Genomic DNA, 19,373 nt, shown 5'->3' with positions numbered 1-19,373 from the left:
CTGCGCTGCCCCGAGCTGGGCCGGGACCTGCCGGGGGCGCTGCGGATGCTGAGCCAGCTCGAGGCCATCCGGGGGGCTCTGGGGGGCCGCGGGGCGCCGCTGGAGCGGCTGCTGGAGCGGGGACGGGAGCTGCTGGCGCTCGGACCCCCCGAGGGTGCCGGGGCCGCCGATGGAACCGCGGGATCCGACGCGGGGTTGGTGGCACATGGCACGGGATCAACGGGATCCGCCGCGGGAGCAGCAGGGACTGAGGAACCCGTGGAATTAACGCCTGGATCCATGGGATCCGCCACCAGAGCAACACAGAGCATGGAACCCATGGAATTAACCCCTGGATCTGTGGGATCCGCCACCAGAGCAACACAGAGCGTGGAACCCGTGGAACTCAGCCCTGGATCCTTGGGATCTGCCACCAGAGCCACACGGAGCGCGGAGCCCACGGGAGCCGCCCCCAGGGCCGAGGAAGCCCAGGCCGCATCCCTGGAAGGTGCCACGGCCCCCGAGGGCTCGTCCCGGAGCGCGGAGCCGGTGCCGGCGCTGGAGCGGCGGCTGCGGGCGCTGGAGTCGCTGTGGTCGGCGCTGCCGGCGCTGGCGCGGGAGCGGGAGCGGCGGCTCCGGGCGGCCGTGGGGCGCTTCCAGGTGGCCTCGGAGGCGGCCGAGGCCGAGGCCTGGCTGGCGGCCGCGTCGCGCCGCGTGGCGGGGCCGGAGCAGGGCCACGACGAGCGCTCGGCCGGGGTGCTGGAGCGGCGCCTGCGGGAGCTGCAGGACGAGCTCCGGCGCCGCGGGGCGGCCCTGGCGGCGCTGCGGGAGCAGGCGCTGCCCGGCGAGCCCGGCCAGCCCGACGTGGAGCCGGGGCTGGCGGCGCGGCTGGAGGAGCTGGAGCGGCGGCACCGGGAGCTGGAGGCGCGGGCGGAGTCGCGGCGCCTGGAGCTGCGGGAGGTGCTGGCGCTGCTGGCGGCGCGGGGCGAGGCCGACGCCTGCGCCCTCTGGGTGGGCGAGCGGGAGCAGTGGCTGCTCTCCATGGAGATCCCCGAGCGCATCGAGGACCTGGAGGTGGTGCAGCAGCGGTGAGCGGGGGGTTCCTCTGTCCGCTGGCCCCCACAGAGCCCGGGAATGCTCCCAGGGACCGCAGTGACCCCCATGGGAATGCCCCCAGTGCCGGTATCCAACCCAAGAGCACCCAGAGAATGAAGATCCCTCCACTATTCCCACGATTATCGATATTCCCAGTGTTCCCTCAGTTCCCGCCTCTGCCCCGCTATTCACCCCGTTCCTGGTGTTCCCACTGTTCCCAGAATTCTCCTCTCCCGTGTGGTATTCCCTGTGTTCCCAGTGTGCTCTGGGTTCTCTCCTTGACGTGTTGTTCCCAGTGTTCCCAGAATTCCCACCTCCAACATGGTATTGCCAATATTCCCAGTGTTCCTGGTATTCCCCAAGTCCCAGCCTCCAGAGTGGCATTCCCAGTATTTTTGGTATTCTCTGGATTCCCACCTCTGGCCTGGTGCTCCCGGCATTCCCAGCATTCCTGGCATTCCCGGCATTCCCGGCATTCCCGCAGGTTCGAGACGCTGGAGCCGGAGTTGGCGGCCCTGGGCGCCCGAGTCGCCGCCGTCGGCCGCGCGGCCGAGGAGCTCCAGGGATCCGGAGAACGGACCCGGGAGAGCGCCCGGGACACCTGGGAACAGCTCCGGGACAGGTGGGGGGGCGTTCCAGGCTGGGATGGGTTCTCCAGGCTGGGATGGGATGGGTTCTCCAGGTGGAGGGGCTCTGTGGGTGCAGGGATGGGTTCTCCAGGCCCTGGGCTGGGTTCTCCACCCCGGCTGGGTTCTCCACCCTGGCTGGGTTCTCCTCCTCAGCTGGGTTCTCCACCCCGGTTGGGTTCTCCACCCCGGCTGGGTTCTCCACCCTGGTTGGGTTCTCCACCCCGGCTGGGTTCTCCACCCCGGCTGGGTTCTCCACCCTGGCTGGGTTCTCCTCCCCAGTTGGGTTCTCCACCCTGGCTGGGTTCTCCACCCTGGCTGGGTTCTCCACCCCGGTTGGGTTCTCCACCCCGGCTGGGTTCTCCACCCCGGCTGGGTTCTCCGGGCAGTCCGGGACGCTCCGGGCGCTCCCGAGCTCCATCCCACCTCACCCCGGTGCCCTCCGTGCCAGGTGGGAGCGGTTCCGAGCTCTGGCCGAGCGCAAGAAGGCGGCGCTGACCTCGGCCCTGGACATCCAGAACTTCCGCCTGGAGTGCGACGAGACGCGGGGCTGGATGCGCGAGAAGGCGGCGGCCATCGAGGCCACGCGGGCGCCGGGCCGGGACCTGGCGGGGCTGGCGGCGCTGGAGCGGCGGCTCTCGGGGCTGGGCCACGACCTGGAGGCCATCCAGGGCAAGCAGCGGGAGCTGCGGGCGCAGGGGGAGCGGCTGGCGCGGGAGCAGCCGGAGCGGGGGCCCGAGGCGCGGGAGCGGCTCGAGGCGCTCGAGGCCGAGTGGGCCGCGCTGAGCCGGTGCCTGCGGGGCCGCCAGGACGCGCTGGGGCAGGCGCGGCGGCTCCAGGCCTTCCTGCGGGACCTGGCGGCGCTGACGGCCTGGCTGGCGCGGGCGCGCGCGGCCGCCGCCTCCGAGGACGTGCCGGCGTCGCTGGCCGAGGCCGAGGGCTCCCTGCGGCGCCACGAGGGCCTCGGCGCCGAGATCTCCCACTACGGCGCCGATTACCGGAGCGCCCGCGCCGCCGGCCGCGAGCTGAGCCAGGGCCGCGGCGACGCCCAGAGCCTGTCCCTGCTGCAGCGCCTGGACGCGCTGGACGCCGACTGGGACGAGCTGGGCCGCACCTGGGAGAGGCGGCGGCAGCTCCTGGCCCAGGCCGTCGCCTTCCACGTGTTCCTGCGGGACGCCAAGCAGCTGGAGGGGACGCTCGGGAAGCAGGTGAGGGGCGGGCTGGGAACGTCCCGGGTGTGATCCCGATCCCGACCCTGAGTGTGACCCCGATCCCGCTCCTGATCCTGAATGTGACCCCGATCCCAATCCTGACCCCGAATGTGACCCCGATCCCGCTCCTGACCCCGAACGTGACCCCGATCCCACTCCCGATCCCAAATGTGACCCCGATCCCAATCCTGACCCTGAATGTGACCCCGATCTCGCTCCTGACCCCGAATGTGACCCCAATCCCACTCCTGACCCTGAATGTGACCCTGCTCCTGACCCCAAATGTGACCCTGCTCCTGACCCTGAATGTGACCCCAACCCTGCTCCTGACCCCGAATGTGCCCCCAATCCCACTCCTGACCCCGAATGTGACCCCAATCCCGATCCTGGCCCTGAATGTGACCCCGATCCCGATCCCGACCCCAAATGTGACCCCAATCCCGATCCTGGCCCTGAATGTGACCCCGATCCTGCTCCCAACCCCGAATGTGACCCCAATCCCAATCCTGACCCCGAACATGACCCCGATCCCAATCCCGCCCCTCTCCCGCCGCAGGAGCACGCGCTGGCGCTGACGGAGCTGCCGGGGACGGTGCCCGGGGCCGAGGCGGCCGTGAAGCGCCTGGAGGAGGCGCTGGCGGCCATGGAGGCGGGGGCCGAGCGTGTCCGGGCGCTCTCCGACACCGGCCGGAGGCTCCTGGGCGAGGGCGGCGTCCACGCCGAGAAGGTGCGGGAGACGGTGGAGTCGGTGGAGAGCAGGTGAGGGGCGCCCAGCTCTGCCCTCCCAGTCCTTCCCAGTCCATCCCACCCCATCCCACTCCATCCCACCCATCTGTCCTTCCCAGTCCTTCCCAGTCCATCCCACTCCATCCTTGTCCTTCCCAGTCCTTCCCAGTCCTTCCCACCCCATCCTCGTCCTTCCCAGTCCTTCCCACCCCGTCCCAGTCCATCCCATCCATCCCATCCCACTGCATTCCCTTCAGCCCATCCCACCCATCCTGCTCCAGTTCCCATCCCCATCCCATCCCATCCCATCCCATCCCATCCCATCCCATCCATCCTGCTCCAGTTCCCATCCCATTATCCATGTCCATCCCATCCCATCCCCTCCCATCCCATCCCATCCATCCCGGCACTGGGAATCCGGTCTCTCACCCCCCGGCCCCGGCACAGGCACCAGAAGAACCGGGAATCGGCCCAGGAGCTGCTGGGGCGGCTGCGGGACAACTGGGAGCTGCAGAAGTTCCTGCAGGATGCGCAGGAGGTGGGACAGGGATCGGGATCGGGGTCAGGATCAGGATCGGGATGGGGTGGGGATGAGGATGGGGACAGGATTAGGATAGGATGTAGCTGAGAATGGGGATGGGGTGGATTGGGATGGGATGGGATGGATCGGGATGGGATGGGATGGATTGGGATGGCATGGGGTGGGATGGGGATGAGGAAAGGATGGGACAGGACAGGACAGGGTCCAGATCCATCCCCCCATCCCATTCCCATTCCCGTTCCCAGCTGACCCTGTGGCTCAACGAGAAGCTGCCGGTGGCGCGGGACGTGTCCTACGAGGGCACGAGGGACCTGCAGGGCAAGTGGCAGAAGCACCAGGCCTTCGTGGCCGAGCTGGCGGCCAACCGGGGCTGGCTGGAGGCCCTGGAGAAGGTGGGAATGGGGGAAAAGGGGGATCTGGGAATGGGGAGGATTCCATGGGTCCAACCTTGGGATTTATGGGACAACCTCGACAGCTCCACGATTCTGGGGGGGTTTGTGGGGTTTTTTGGGTCCAGCCCTGATGATCCTGGGGTTCTGGGGCTGCAACCTTAACCATTCCATAAATCTTTGGGTCCAACCTCGATGGTTCCACGGGCTCAGCCTCAATGATCCCACAGTTCCTTGGCTCCAAGTGCCAAGTGTTGTCCTCCTACACTCCCTGGGGTGTCTCTCTGACCCCGTGTCCCCTGTCCCCATGTTCCCCTGACCCTGTATCCCCGTATTCTTGTATCCCCATATCCCCATGTCCCTGTATCCCCATATCCCTGTGTCCCACAGGATGGGGAGCAGCTGGCAGGGTCCCGTCCCTCCCTGTCAGGGCAGGTGACAGCCCCGCTGGGGGCCCTGCGGGGCACAGATGGAGGCCGTGGTGCCCTATATCCCTGTATCCCTGTATCCCTATACCCCCATATCCCTGTATCCCTGTGTCCCACAGGATGGGCAGCAGCTGGCAGGGTCCCGTCCCTCCCTGTTGGGACAGGTGACAGCCCCACTGGGGGCCCTGCGGGCGCTGTGGGCGCAGGTGGAGGCCATGGTGCCCCATATCCCCATATCCCTGTACCCCTGTATCCCTATACCCCATATCCCTCTATCCCTGTGTCCCACAGGACGGGCAGCAGCTGGCAGGGTCCCGTCCGTCCCTCTCAGGGCAGGTGACAGCCCCGCTGGGGGCCCTGCGGGCGCTGTGGGAAGCCATGGTGCCCCATATCCCTGTCTCCCTGTATCCCTGTATCCCTGTGTCCCTGTATCCCTCTATCCCTGTGTCCCACAGGACGGGCAGCAGCTGGCAGGGTCCCGTCCCTCCCTCTCAGGGCAGGTGACAGCCCCGCTGGGGGCCCTGCGGGCGCTCTGGGCGCAGGTGGAGGCCATGGTGCCCCATATCCCCATATCCCTGTGTCCCTATACCCCCATATCCCTCTATCCCACAGGATGGGGAGCAGCTGGCAGGGTCCCGTCCGTCCCTCTCAGGGCAGGTGACAGCCCCGCTGGGGGCCCTGCGGGCGCTGTGGGCGCAGGTGGAGGCCATGGTGCCCCATATCCCTGTCTCCCTGTATCCCTGTATCCCTATACCCCATGTCCCTCTATCCCTGTATTCCTGTGTCCCACAGGACGGGGAGCAGCTGGCAGGGTCCCGTCCCTCCCTCTCGGGGCAGGTGACAGCCCCGCTGGGGGCCCTGCGGGCGCTCTGGGCGCAGGTGGAGGCGGCGGCCGGGGCCAAGGGCCGGGGGCTGGCGGAGGCGGCGCGGGCCGAGCGCTGTGCCCAGGCCTGCGCCGGGCTCCGCTCGTGGCCTCGGGGGTCCGGGCCCAGCTCCGCTCCGGCCACTGCGGCCAGGACCTGACCAGCGTGGGGGTCCTGCTGACCCGGCACCAGGTGAGGGCACGGGGGGCACGGGGAGGGCACAGGGAGGGCACAGGGGGCACGGGGAGGGCATGGGGGCACCAGGTGAGGGCACAGGGGCACGGGAGGGCATGGGGGGCACAGGGAGGGCATGGGGGCACAGGGAGGGCACGGGGAGGGCACGGGGGCACCAGGTGAGGCCACGGCGGGCATGGGGAGGGCATGGGGGCACGGGGAGGGCTGTGGAGGGGAAAAGGGGGCAGGGTTTGGAGTGTAGGTTTGGGGTGTCAGTTGGGGTGCAAGTTCTGGGTGCAGGGATGAGGGTGCAGGGATGAAGGTGCAGGTTTGGGGTGTCAGTTGGGGTGTAGGTTTGGGATGCAGGGATGAGGGTGCAGGGAAAAGGTGCAGGTTTGTGGTGCAGGGATGAGGTGCAGGTTTGGGGTGTCAGTTGGGATGCAGGGATGAGGGTGCAGGGATGAGGTGCGGGTTCAGGGTTCCCCCAGGGGTCCCTGAGCCCCCCTGTCCCCCCCAGCTGCTGGAGACGCAGGCGGCGCTGCGGGAGCAGGAGGTGGAGGCGCTGCGAGCCCAGGCCGGGGGGCTCAGCCCGGGGCAGCCCCGCACCGGGGCGGTGCAGGCGCAGGTGCAGGACCTGGAGCGGCAGTTCCGGGAGCTGCGGGAGCCGCTGCGGGAGCGCGGCAGGAGCCTCGCGGCCGCCAAGGAGCTGCTCCAGTTCCGCAGGGACCTGGAGGACGAGCTCGTGAGTGGGGGGGGGTCTGGCACTGACCCCTGGGGTCCTGAGCCCCCACCCCTGACCTCCCACCCCCGAGCCCTCGGTGGGTCGCTGTCCCCAGCCCCCAGCCCCGGCCACCTTGATGTCCCCCCGTGACTGTGGGGTCCCCACCGTGTCCCCCCAGCTGTGCCAGGGCCTGGCCCTGACCCCCAGTGACCCCCAATGACCCCCAGTGATCTCCAATGACCCCTGGGTGACCCCCAGTGACTCCCAATGACCCCCAGTGGTCTCCAATGACCCCTGGGTGACCCCAGTGACCCCCAGTGGTCTCCAATGACCCCTGGGTGACCCCAGTGACCCCACTGCCCCCCCTGTGTCCCCCCAGCTGTGGGTGCAGGAGCGCCAGGCCTTGGCCACCTCCACGGACCACGGGAAGGACCTGCCCTCAGTGCAGCTGCTGCTCCAGAAGAACGAGGTGGGCTGGGGGGTCCCCAGATCCCAGGGGGCCCCCCCATGGCCCCCCAGTGCATTCCCTGTCCCCCCCTGACCCCGCTGTGTCCCCCTGACCCCGCTGTCCCCCTGACCCCATTGTCCCCCTGACCCCGCTGTGCCCCCTGACCCCGCTGTCCCCCTGACCCCGCTGTCCCCCTGACCCCGCTGTGCCCCCTGACCCGCTGTGCCCCCTGACCTCGCTGTGTCCCCCGACCCCGCTGTGCCCCCACAGACGCTGCAGAAGGAGCTGCAGGGCCGCGAGCGCCGCGTGGCCGAGCTGCTGGAGCGGGGGGTCCCGGCGGCCGGGGGGGTCCCCCGGGAGGGGGTCCCCGTCGGGGGCGGCCCGGGGGTCCCGGCCTGCGCGAGGCGTGGCGGGAGCTGCGGGCGCAGGTGACGCGGCGGCAGCGGCGCCTCGAGGCCGCCTTGGCCGCCCAGCGCTTCCTCGGGGACGCGGCGGCCGCCGAGGCCTGGCTGGGCGAGCGGGAGCTGCACGTGCTGGCCCAGGACAAGGCCAAGGTGGGACAGAGCCCCCGGACCCCCCTTCCGACCCCCCTGGGGACCCCCCTGGGCTGAGCCTGTGCCCCCCCCAGGACGAGCCGGGCGCCCAGGCCATGCTGAGCCGGCACCTGGGGCTGGAGCAGGAGCTGCGCGACTACGGCCGCACCGTGGAGCTGCTGCTGCAGCAGGGCCGGGACATGGCGGCCTCGGGACACCCCGACAGGTGGGGACACCCTGGGGACACCCCCAGGCCTGTCCTGTCAGCCCCGGAATTCCCCTGCGTCCCCCCCTGTGCCCCCATCCGTCACCCCTCGAGGTCTCTGCATCCTTGGGCATTTCCCATCCCTATGTCCCCCTGGCCGTCACCCCTCGGGGGCTGCGTGTCCTCCCTGGGTGATGCTGCCCTGCCCGTGTCCCCCCTGGGTGACTCTGCCCTGCCCATGTCCCCCCTGGGTGACCCTGCCCTGCCCGTGTCCCCCCTGGGTGACACTGCCCTACTCGTGCCCCCTGGGTGACGCTGCCCTTCCAATGTCCCCTGGGTGACGCTGCCCTGCCCGTGTCCTGTGGGTGACACTGCCCTGCCCGTGTCCCCTGGGTGACTCTGCCCTGCCCGTGTCCCCACTGGGTGACGCTGCCCTTCCCATGTCCCCCCCATGTGACGCTGCCCTGCCCATGTCCCCCGTGTGACACTGCCCTGCCCGTGTCCTGTGGGTGACACTGCCCTGCCCGTGTCCCCCCCGGTGACAGCGACAGGCTCCGTGCCCGGGCGGCCCAGGTGCAGCGCCTGTACACGGGGCTGTGCCACCTGGCCGGGGAGCGCCGGGCCGCCCTGCAGGGCCACCACCGGCTGTGCCAGCTGCGCCGGGACATGGACGACCTGGAGCAGTGGATCGCCGAGAGGGAGGTGGTGGCGGCGTCGCGGGAGCTGGGCCAGGACTACGAGCACGTCACGGTGAGGGAACAGGGGGACGGTGACCTGAGAGGGGACGGGGATGGTGACACTGTGGGTGTCCCCTGTGTCCCCTGTAAACCCCTGTCCCCTGTTCCTCCTTGACCCCAGGCTGTCTCCCTGTCCCCCTGACCACAGCCTGTCCCCTGTCCCCCCTGACCATGCCTGTCCCCTGTCCCCTGTTCCCCCTGACCACAGCCTGTCCCCTGTCCCCCCTGACCATGCCTGTCCCCTGTCCCCTGTTCCCCCTGACCACAGCCTGTCCCCTGTCCCCCCTGACCATGCCTGTCCCCTGTTCCCCCTGACCACAGCCTGTCCCCCAACCACGGCCTGTCCCTTGTCCCCTCTTCCCCATGACCACAGCCTGTCCCCTGTCCCCCGACCACGGCCTGTCCCCCGTTCCCCCTGACCATGCCTGTCCCCTGTCCCCTGTCCCCTGCCCCCCTGACCGTGCCTGTCCCTGTCCCCTGTCCCCTGTCCCCGTCCCCCTGACCCGCGCCTGTCCCCTGTCCCCTGTCCCCCTGACCAGTCACCTGTCCCCTGTCCCCCCTGACCACGGCCTGTCCCCTGTCCCCTGTCCCCCTGACCGTGCCTGTCCCCTGTCCCCGTGCCCCCTGACCGTGCCTGTCCCCTGTCCCTTGTCCCCTGTCCCTGACCGTGCCTGTCCCTTGTCCCCATCCCCCTACCATGGCCTGTCCCCTGTCCCCCTGACCGTGCCTGTCCCCTGTCCCCGTCCCTCTGACCACAGCCTGTTCCCTGTCCCCGTGCCCCTGACCGTGCCTGTCCCTGTCTCCGTCCCCTGACCCTGCCTGTCCCCTGTCCCCCTGACCGTGCCTGTCCCCTGTCCCCTGTCCCCCGTCCCCCTGACCGTGCCTGTCCCCGCAGCTGCTGCGTGACAAGTTCCGGGAGTTCTCCCGGGACACGGGCGGGCTGGGGCAGGAGCGGGTGGACGCGGCCAACGCGGCGGCGGCGGCGCTGATCGCCGGGGGCCACCCCGAGCGCGCGGCGGTGGCGCAGTGGCAGGCGGGGCTCAACGAGGCCTGGGCCGAGCTGCTGGAGCTCGTGGCCACGCGGGCGCAGGAGCTGGCGGCCGCCCACGACCTGCAGCGGTTCCGGCGCGACGCGCGCCAGGTCCTGGAGCACCTGAGGGACAAGGAGCGCCAGGTGCCCGAGGAGCTGGGCCGGGACCTGCGCGCCGCGGAGGGGCTGGAGCGGCAGCACCGCGCCTTCGAGCACGACGTGCAGGCCCTGAGCGCACAGGTGAGGGGCACAGGGACAGGGGGGACAGGGAGGGACAGGGGGGACAGGGAGGGACAGGGAGGGACAGAGGGGACAGAGGGGACAGGGGGACAGGGGGCACAGGGACCTGGGGCTGGAGCGGCAGCACCGCGCCATCGAGCACGACGTGCAGGCCCTGAGCGCCCAGGTGAGGGGCACAGGGACGGGGGGACAGGGACAGGGAAGGGCACAGGACAGGGGGACAGGGGGACAGGGGGACAGGGACCTGGGGCTGGAGCGGCAGCACCGCGCTTCGAGCACGACGTGCAGGCCCTCAGCGCACAGGTGAGGGGCACAGGGACAGGGGGACAGGGGGGACAGGGGGACGGGGGACAGGGGGGACAGGGACCTGGGGCTGGGACGGTGTCACCGCCTTCGAGCACGATGTGCAGGCCCTGAGCGCCCAGGTGAGGGACAGGCAGGACGGGTGGGGACAGGAAAGGACCAGTGGGGACAGGGGAGGGAGGCTGTTCGGTGGGGCACTGAGCAGGATGTGTCCCATGTCCCCTGTCCCTGTCCCAGGTGTCCCATGTGCAGGAGGCCGCAGCCTGTTTGTCCCCTGTCCCATATCCCATGTCCCATATCCCATATCCCATGTCCCATATCCCATATCCCCTGTCCTGTCCCTGCAGGTGTCCCAGGTTCAGGAGGCCGCAGCCTGTCCCATATCCCATATCCCATATCCCATATCCCCTGTCCCTGCAGGTGTCCCAGGTTCAGGAGGCCGCAGCCTGTCCCATATCCCATATCCCATATCCCATAATGTCCCATATCCCATATCCCATATCCCATATCCCATATCCCCTGTCCCTATCCCAGGTGTCCCAGGTTCAGGAGGCCGCAGCCCGCCTGGCCGGGGCGTATGCGGGCCCGCGGGCGGAGGAGCTGCGGGCGCAGGAGCGTTTGGTGAGCGCGGCCTGGGCCGAGCTCCGCGGGCGCTGCCAGCGCCGCCGGCGCCTCCTCGGGGACACCGTGGAGCAGTTCCGGTTCCTCCGCGCCGCCCGCGACCTCCGGCTCTGGATGGACGGGATGCACCTGCAGCTCCAGGCCCGGGAGCGCCCCAGGTGAGCGGGGACAGCCTGGGGACAGCTCGGGGACAGCTCAGGGACAGCACAGGGACACCACCAGGACAGCCCGGGGACAGCTCGGGGACAGTCCGGGGACAGTTTGGGGACAGCTTGGGGACACCAGGGGGACAGCTTGGGGGCAGTACGGGGACACCACCAGGACATCCCGGGGACAGCTCGGGGACAGCACGGGGACAACATGGGGACAGCCCAAGGACAGCCTGGGGACATCACGGGGACAGCTCAGGGACAGTTTGGGGACACCACCGGGACAGCTCGGGGACAGCTCGGGGACAGCCTGGGGACACCACCGGGACAGCTCGGGGACAGCCCGGGGACAGCTCGGGGACATCGCAGTGACCCCAGCACAGGGGTGTGACCGTGGCCAAGGTGGAGATGCAGGTCGGGGTCATGTGGGGTCAAGGGGTCACACGGGGTCACACCGCAGTGGCACCGTCCCTGTCCCTGTCCCTGGGGTGTCACCGCGGCCGAGTTGCCGATCCAGCAGCACCAGGGGCTCCATGGGGTGGTTGGTGAGGGCTGGGGTCACTCAGGGTCACTCAGGGTCACTCAGGGTCACTCAGGGTGACCCCTGTCCCTGTCCCAGGGATGTCACCGCGGCCGAGCTGCTGATCCAGCAGCACCAGGGGCTCTGGGGGGGGTTTCTCAGGGCTGGGGTCACTCAGGGTCACTCAGGGTCACTCAGGGTGACCCCTGTCCCTGTCCCAGGGATGTCACCGCGGCCGAGCTGCTGATCCAGCAGCACCAGGGGCTCCGGGCCGAGCTGGACGCGCGCGGCGGCTCCTTCGAGTCGTGCGTGGCCGCGGGGACGGCGCTGCTGGAGCGCGGCCACCACGACGCCGACAAGGTACCCCGGGACACCCCGTGCCCTCTGTGCCCTCTGTCCCCCCTGTGCCCCCTGTGCCCTCTGTGCCCTCTGTCCCTCTGTGCCCTCTGTCCCCTCTGTCCCCCCTGTCCCTCTGTCCCCCCCTCTGTCCCTGTGTCCCCCCTGTGCCCTCTGTCCCCTCTGTCCCCCTGTGCCCCCTGTACCCTCTGTCCCCTCTGTGCCGTCTGTCCCCCTGTGCCCTCTGTCCCCCTGTGCCCTCTGCCCCCTGTCCCCCTGTGCCCTCTGTCCCCTCTGTCCCCTCTGTCCCCTCTGTCCCTGTGTCCCCCGGCCCCCTGACCCCGAGTCCCCCAGCTGTCCCAGGAACTGGCCGAGCTCCAGGAGCGGCGCCGGGACATCGGGAAGCGCTGGCAGGACAAGCTGGAGTGGCTGCAGACCGGTGAGATGGGGGGACCCTGCACCCCTGGGACCCCTGGGGCCCCCATAATCACCCCTGTCCCCTGGGACCCCCTGGGACCCCCCATAACCACCCCTGTCCCCCTGGGACCCTCTGGGACCCCCCAGTGCCGGAGGTGCTGGTGTTTGGGTGTGACACCCCCAAGGCCTGGGGGTGCAGACTGGGGGTCTCCGTGCCCCGAGGGGGTCAGGGGTCACAGATGGGGGTCAGGGGTCACAGATGGGGGTCAGGGTGACCCATGGAGTGTCCCCTCCCCTGTGACCCCCCCGTCCCCGCAGTGCTGGAGGTGCTGGTGTTTGGATGGGGGTGCAGACTGGGGGTCTCCGTGCCCCAAGGGGGGGTCAGGGGTGGCAGATGGGGGTCAGGGGTGGCAGATGGGGGTCAGGGGTCACAGATGGGGGTCAGGGGTGACCCATGGGGGGTCAGGGGTGACCCATGGAGTGTCCCCTCCCCATGTGACCCCCCCGTCCCCGCAGTGCTGGAGGTGCTGGTGTTCGGATGGGGGTGCAGACTGGGGGTCTCTGTGCCCCGAGGGGGGGTCAGGGATGACACATGGAGGGTCAGGGGTGGCAGATGGGGGGTCAGGGGTCACAGATGGGTCACTCCCCCTGTGACCCCCCCATCCCCGCAGTGCTGGAGGTGCTGGTGTTCGGCCGCGATGCCGCCACGGCCGAGGCCTGGCTGGCGTCCCGGGAGCCCCTGGCCCGCGCCCCCGAGCTGGGCTCCAGCCTGGCCGAGGCCGAGACCCTCCTCAAGCGCCACCAGAGCTTCCAGAAGGCGGCAGCCGCCTGGGAAGAGAGATTCGCTGCCCTGGGGAGGCTCACCACGGTCAGGGGGACATGGGGGGCTCACCACGGTCAGGGGGCTCACCACGGTCAGGGGGGCATGGGGGCTCACCACGGTCAGGGGGTCATGGGACAGGGGACATGGGGGCTCACCACGGTCAGGGGGCATGGGGGCTCACCACGGTCAGGGGGCATGGGGGGACATGGGGGCTCACCACGGTCAGGGAGCACGAGGGGGCATGGGGGACTCCACCACAGTCAGGGGGCACAGGGGGACATGGGGGCTCACTACGGTCAGGGGCATGGGGGCTCACCACGGTCAGGGGGCACGGGGGGACATGGGGGGACATGGGGGCTCACCACGGTCAGGGGGCATGGGGGGACATGGGGGACATGGGGGTACATGGGGGCTCACCACCGGTCAGGGGGCACAGGGGGACATGGGGGACACAGGGGCTGCAGGGGAAGGGGGCAGGGGCACACGGGTGACATGGGGAGGGGGCACAGGTGGGGACACGGGGAGAGGAGAAGGAGGGGAGGGGTCTCTGTGACACTGAGGGGACACGGGGCAGGGGGAGGGTGACACGGGGGCTCAGGTCACCTCAGGGCCAGGTCACCCCCATTCCAGGGAGTCCCCAGGGCCCCTCAGTGCTGGGGGTCCCCATGTCACCTCAGGGCGTTCCTGTGTCCCTTTAACACTGGGGGTCCCTGGATCTGGGGTGTCCCTGAGCCCCCTGTGCCCCCCTGGATTTGGTGTCCCTGAGTCCCACCCGGCCCCCTGGCCCCCTGGATCTGGGGTGTCCCTGAGCCCCCCGTGCCCCCTGGATCTGGGGTGTCCCTGAGCCCCCCGTGCCCCCCTGGATCTGGGGTGTCCTGAGCCCCCCTGTGCCCCCTGGATCTGGGGTGTCCCTGAGCGCCCCCTGTGCCCCCCTGGATCTGGGGTGTCCCTGAGCCCCCTGGCCCCTGTGCCCCCAGCTGGAGGAGAAGGAGCGGCGCCGGCGGGAGGAGGAGGAGGAGGAGCTGAGGAAGCAGCAGCAGCCGCCCCCATGGCCCCCTGGCAGAGGCTGAGTCTGGGGGGCCCCCTGCAGAGACCCCAAGAGCCAGGATGGAGGGGGTGGGGAGGCACCGAGGTGAGGGGAGGGCGGTGGGGGGTTGGGGAGGGGACAGTGAGGTTTGGGAGGGTTTGGGGGGCACATGCAGGTCTGGGGGGACAGGGAGGGGATGATCGGGGTCTGGGGGGAATTGAGGGGGACCGAGGGCAACACTGAGGTTTTGGGGGGTTTGGAAGGGGGTCCTGGGGGCCCCTGAGGATTTGGGGTGGGGAGGATTTGGGGGTGCAGGGGGATTTGGGGGGAAATCTGGGAGGGGACACAGGGAGGTTCTGGGGTGACAGAGGGTGTCCCCCAGGGCCCCCACCCCCAGAGCCGCCAGACGGAGACCCCCGCCCTCAACGGGATCCGCCCGACAGCACCACGGCCCAGGTAACCCCCAAGGTGGGAACCCCAAAGGTGGGGACCCCAGAGTGGGGACCCCAAAGATGGGGACCCCAAGGTGGGGACCCCGAAGTGGGGACCCCAAAGCTGGGGACCCCAGGTGGGAGGAGCCCCCGAGTGGGGCCCCCTGACGCCCCTCCCCACCCCAGATGCCGGCGCTGCCCAGCGGGCCCAGGAGGGGGCCCGGCCCGGGGGGCGTCGCGGCCACGCTGCCCCCTCGCCCTCCCCCCGCCCCCGAGACCCTCGAGGGGGGGCTGTGCCGGAAACACGAGCTGGAGGCGCCGGGAAAGAGGGCGACCAACAGGTGGGGCCACGCCCAGATGGGACACGCCCAGATGGGACACACCCACCTGGGACACACCCACCGGGGACACGCCCATGGGGGACACGCCCATTAGGGACACACCCATTGGGGACATGCCCTCCTGGGACACACCCAGTGGGGACACGCCCAGATGGGACACACCCACCTGAGACACACCCATTGGGGACACACCCATTGGGGACACACCCTCCTGGGACACGCCCATTGGGGACACACCCATTTGGGACACACCCATCTGGGACACACCCACCCGGGACACACCCATTTGGGACACACCCACCTGGGACACACCCATTTGGGACACACCCTGCATGGCCACGCCCTTTCAGGGCCCCACCCATTAAATACCACACCCTTTCCTTTAAAACCCTTTCCCCTCTGACCCCCCCAGGTCCTGGCAGAGCCTGCACTGTGTGCTAGGGGGTGGGTGGGTGAGCTCTGACCCCCTGTGCCCCCAGGTCCTGGCAGAGCGTGTACTGCGTGCTCAGGGGGTGGGTGGGTGGGTTTAACCCCTGACCCCCAGGTCCTGGCAGAGCGTGTACTGCGTGCTGGGTGGGTGGGTGGGTGGTTTAACCCCGTGCCCCAGGTCCTGGCAGAGCGTGTACTGCGTGCTGGGTGGGTGGGTGGGTGGGCTCTGACCCCCTGACCCCCTGGCCCCCAGGTCCTGGCAGAGCCTGCACTGTGTGCTGGGTGGGTGGGTGGGTTCTAACCCCTGACCCCCAGGTCCTGGCAGAGCCTGCACTGCGTGCTCAGGGGGTGTGGGTGGGTGGGTTTAACCCCTGACCCCCAGGTCCTGGCAGAGCGTGTACTGCGTGCTCAGGGGGTGTGGGTGGAGTGGGTTTAACCCCCTGACCCCCAGGTCCTGGCAGAGCGTGTACTGCGTGCTCAGGGGGTGGGTGGGTGGGTTTAACCCCCTGACCCCCAGGTCCTGGCAGAGCCTGCACTGCGTGCTCAGGGGGTGTGGGTGGGTGGGCTCTGACCCCCTGTGCCCCCAGGTCCTGGCAGAGCGTGTACTGCGTGCTCAGGGGGTGTGGGTGGGTGGGTTCTGACCCCCTGACCCCCAGGTCCTGGCAGAGCGTGTACTGCGTGCTCAGGGGGTGTGGGTGGGTGGGTTTAACCCCCTGACCCCCAGGTCCTGGCAGAGCGTGTACTGCGTGCTCAGGGGTGTGGGTGGGTGGGCTCTGACCCCCTGTGCCCCCCAGGTCCTGGCAGAGCGTGTACTGCGTGCTGGGTGGGTGGGTGGGCTCTGACCCCCTGACCCTCCTGACCCCAGGTCCTGGCAGAGCGTGTACTGCGTGCTCAGGGGGCTCCTGAGCGTGTTCAAGGACGCGCGGGGGCGGGCGCGGGGTCCCGTTCCACGGAGAGCCCCTGCCCCCTGCGCGGCGCCCGCGCCCACCCGGCCACGGCCTACAGGAAGAGGAAACACGTGTTCAGGCTGGGGTACGGGGGAGAAATGGGAGAAATGGGGGAAAAGGGGGACATGGGGGGACACAGGGGGAGAAATGGGGGGAGAAAGGGGGGACACAGGGGGGGACATGGGGGGACATGGGGGGACACAGGGGGGACACGAGGGAAATGTGGGGGGACACAGGGGGCATGGGGAAATGGGGGGACAAGAGGGGACATGGAGGGGACACAGAGGGGACACAGGGGGATTTGGGGGCACATGGGAGAATTGGGGTGATGAGAGGGAGAAATGGGGGGATGGGGGGACATGGGGGGTGGGAGGGGGACAAGGAGGGGCTGTGGGGGACATGGGGGACATGGGGGATGGGAGGGGACAAGGAGGGCTGTGGGGGGACACGGGGGAGATGGGGGCACAAGGCAGGGAGAAATAGGGGGGTGTAGGGGAGAGAGGGGAGAAATGGGGGGACATGGGGACATGGGTGGGAGGGGACAAGGAGGGGCTGTGGGGGACATGGGGGGACATGGGGGTGGGAGGGGACAAGGAGGGGCTGTGGGGGGGTTCTGGGGGTCGCAGTGGCTGATCCTGCCCCTGACCCACCCCCAGGCTGAGCGATGGGAAGGAGTATCTGTTCCAGGCCAAGGACGAGGTGAGACCCCCTGTCCCCTCAGTGTCCCCTCAATGTCCCCACAGGGTCCCCCTCAGGACCCTCCAGTGTCCCCTCAGTCCCCCCATGTCCCCCCTGATACCAGTGCCCCCACAGTGTCCCCTGTCCCCCCCCAACCCCTGTGTCCCCTTTTCCCCCCTGACCCCACTGTCCCCTGACCCCTGCGCCCCCTGACCCCCTGTGCCCCTTGACCCTGCTGTCCCCTGACCCCGCTGTCCCCTGACCCCCTGTGCCCCTCTGACCCCCTGTGCCCCCCTGTCCCGGCTGTCCCCTGACCCCCTGTGCCCCCCTGACCCCGCTGTGCCCCCTGACCCCGCTGTGCCCCCTGTCCCCCTGTGCCCCCTGACCCCCTATGCCCCCTGACCCCGCTGTCCCCTGTCCCTGCTGTCCCCTGACCCCCTGTGCCCCCTGTCCCCCTGACCCCACTGTCCCCTGTCTCCCCTGTGCCCCCTGACCCCTGCTGTCCCCCTGTCCCCGCTGTCCCTGACCCCCGTGCCCCTGACCCTGCTGTGCCCCCTGACCCCTGTGCCCCCTGACCCCGCTGTCCCCTGACCCCTGACCTCTGACCCCCTGTACCCCCTGACCCTCTGTCCCCTCGACCCCTGACTCTCCTGACCCCCTGACCCCCTGACCCCTGTGCCCCCTGCCCCCTGACCCCCTGTGCCCCTGCCCCTGACTCCCTGACCCCTGACCCCTGTGTCCCATCCCCAGGCGGACATGGCCTCCTGGCTCCGGGTCATCCAGGCCGCGGCCGCGCTGGGCCCGGGGGGTCCCCGGGAGGGCTCCGGGGGGGCTCCCAAGGGGATGTCGAGGGCCCTGAGCCTCCCCCCGGTGCCCCCCCCGGCCGAGGGGGCCCCCCTGGCCCGCGAGCCCAAAGAGAGGGAGAAACGGTTCAGCTTCTTCAAGAAGAACAAGTAGAGCTTGGGGGGCCCTCGGGGGGACCCCGGAATTGGGGGGGCCCTCAGGGGGACCCTGGAATTGGGGGGGCCCTCGGAGGGACCCTGGAATTGGGGGAACCCTGGAATTGGGGGCCCTCAGAGGGACCCTGGATTGGGGGGCCTCGGAGGGACCCTGGAATTGGGGGGCCTCTCAGAGGGACCCTGGAATTGGGGGGGCCCCTTGGGAGTATCACGGAATTGGGGGGGCCCTCGGAGGGACCCTGGAATTGGGGGGCCCCTTGGGGGGACCCTGGAATTGGGGGGGCCCCTTGGGGGGATCACGGAATTGGGGGGGCCCCTCAGAGGGGTCCTGGATTTGGGGGGGCCCCTCGGGGGGACCCTGGAATTGGGGGGGCCCCTGGAATTGGGGGGGCCTCTCAGAGGGACCCTGGAATTGGGGGGGCCCCTGGAATTGGGGGGCCCCTCGGAGCCCCTGGAGGGACCCCCGGGCCGGGGGGATCCTGCGGAGCCGACGGAGGGACCTGGGGGGGTCCCATTGGGGGTCTCTGTGTGTGTCCCCCCCCCGTCCCGGTGACGTCACCGCGCAGCCCCCACCCCAATAAAGAGAGCGGAGAGACCCCGAGGGCTCTGAGTGTGCTGGGAACGGGAACGGGAGTGGGGATGGAGATGGGAATGGGAATGGGATGGGGATGGAGATGGGATCAGAATGGGATTGGGATGGGAGTGGGGATGGGAACGGGAATGGGATGGGAGTGGGGATGGGATGGGATGGGATGGGATGGGATACAGGGATGGGATGGGATGGGATGGGATGGGATGGGATTGATGGGATGGGATGGGATGGGATGGGATGGGATGGGATGGGATGGGATACAGGGATGGGATGGGATGGGATGGGATGGGATGGGATGGGATGGGATGGGATGGGATGGGATGGGATGGGATAGGATGGGATGGGGTGGGATGGGATGGGATGGGATGGGATGGGATGGGATGGGATGGGATGGGATGGGATGGGATGGGATGGGGTGGGGTGGGATGGGATGGGGTGGGATGAGAAGGGATGGGATGGGATAGGGTGGGAAGGGCTGGGCTGGTTTCAGGGGTTCAGTGATGGGCGGTCGGGCCACGCCAGCGTTCCCAGCGTTCCCAGTACGGTCCCAAGTGCTCCCAGCGCCCCCAGTACCTCCAGTGCTCCCACCACTGAACATTCCCAGTGCTCCCAGCATGTACCCCAGCACTCCCAGTAAAGAATCCAGGGTTCCCAGTGCTCCCAGCACAGACCCCAGCGTTCCCAGTGCGGATCCAAGGGTTCCCAGTGCAAACCCCAGTGTTCCCAGTGCGGATCCCAGGGTTCCCAGTGCTCCCAGCACAGACCCCAGTGCTCCCAGTGCCCCCTCCCAGCGCTCCCAGTGCCCCCTCCCAGCGCTCCCAGTATCCCCAGTGCTCCCAGTGCCCCTCCCAGCG

General features: G+C 69.6%; 1 protein-coding gene across 1 annotated transcript; it reads left to right on the top strand.

The window, feature by feature from the left end:
- Positions 1-6: 6 nt before the first annotated feature.
- Positions 7-18,006, top strand: LOC126639422 (spectrin beta chain, non-erythrocytic 2-like; the record flags this gene model as incomplete). Its single annotated transcript, XM_050314188.1, is given in 28 exon segments — positions 7-1,067; positions 1,559-1,696; positions 2,152-2,908; positions 3,468-3,670; positions 4,085-4,175; positions 4,424-4,570; positions 5,788-5,965; positions 5,968-6,050; positions 6,550-6,774; positions 7,133-7,222; positions 7,472-7,586; positions 7,589-7,755; positions 7,830-7,960; positions 8,485-8,689; positions 9,572-9,946; positions 10,784-11,028; positions 11,761-11,899; positions 12,230-12,314; positions 12,964-13,160; positions 14,093-14,231; positions 14,540-14,598; positions 14,760-14,914; positions 15,394-15,426; positions 16,239-16,271; positions 16,273-16,299; positions 16,301-16,375; positions 16,947-16,989; positions 17,719-18,006. Coding segments are annotated over 28 exon segments (5,403 nt in total), but the record flags the coding sequence as incomplete, so codon positions are not given.
- Positions 18,007-19,373: the final 1,367 nt, after the last annotated feature.

Source organism: Myiozetetes cayanensis, unplaced genomic scaffold (assembly GCF_022539395.1).
Source record: "Myiozetetes cayanensis isolate MyiCay16 unplaced genomic scaffold, myiCay2020 scf192, whole genome shotgun sequence".
Classification (NCBI taxonomy): Eukaryota; Metazoa; Chordata; class Aves; order Passeriformes; family Tyrannidae; genus Myiozetetes; species Myiozetetes cayanensis.
Note: the sequence above shows the minus strand (reverse complement) of the source record. Positions and strands in the feature narration are given on the sequence as shown.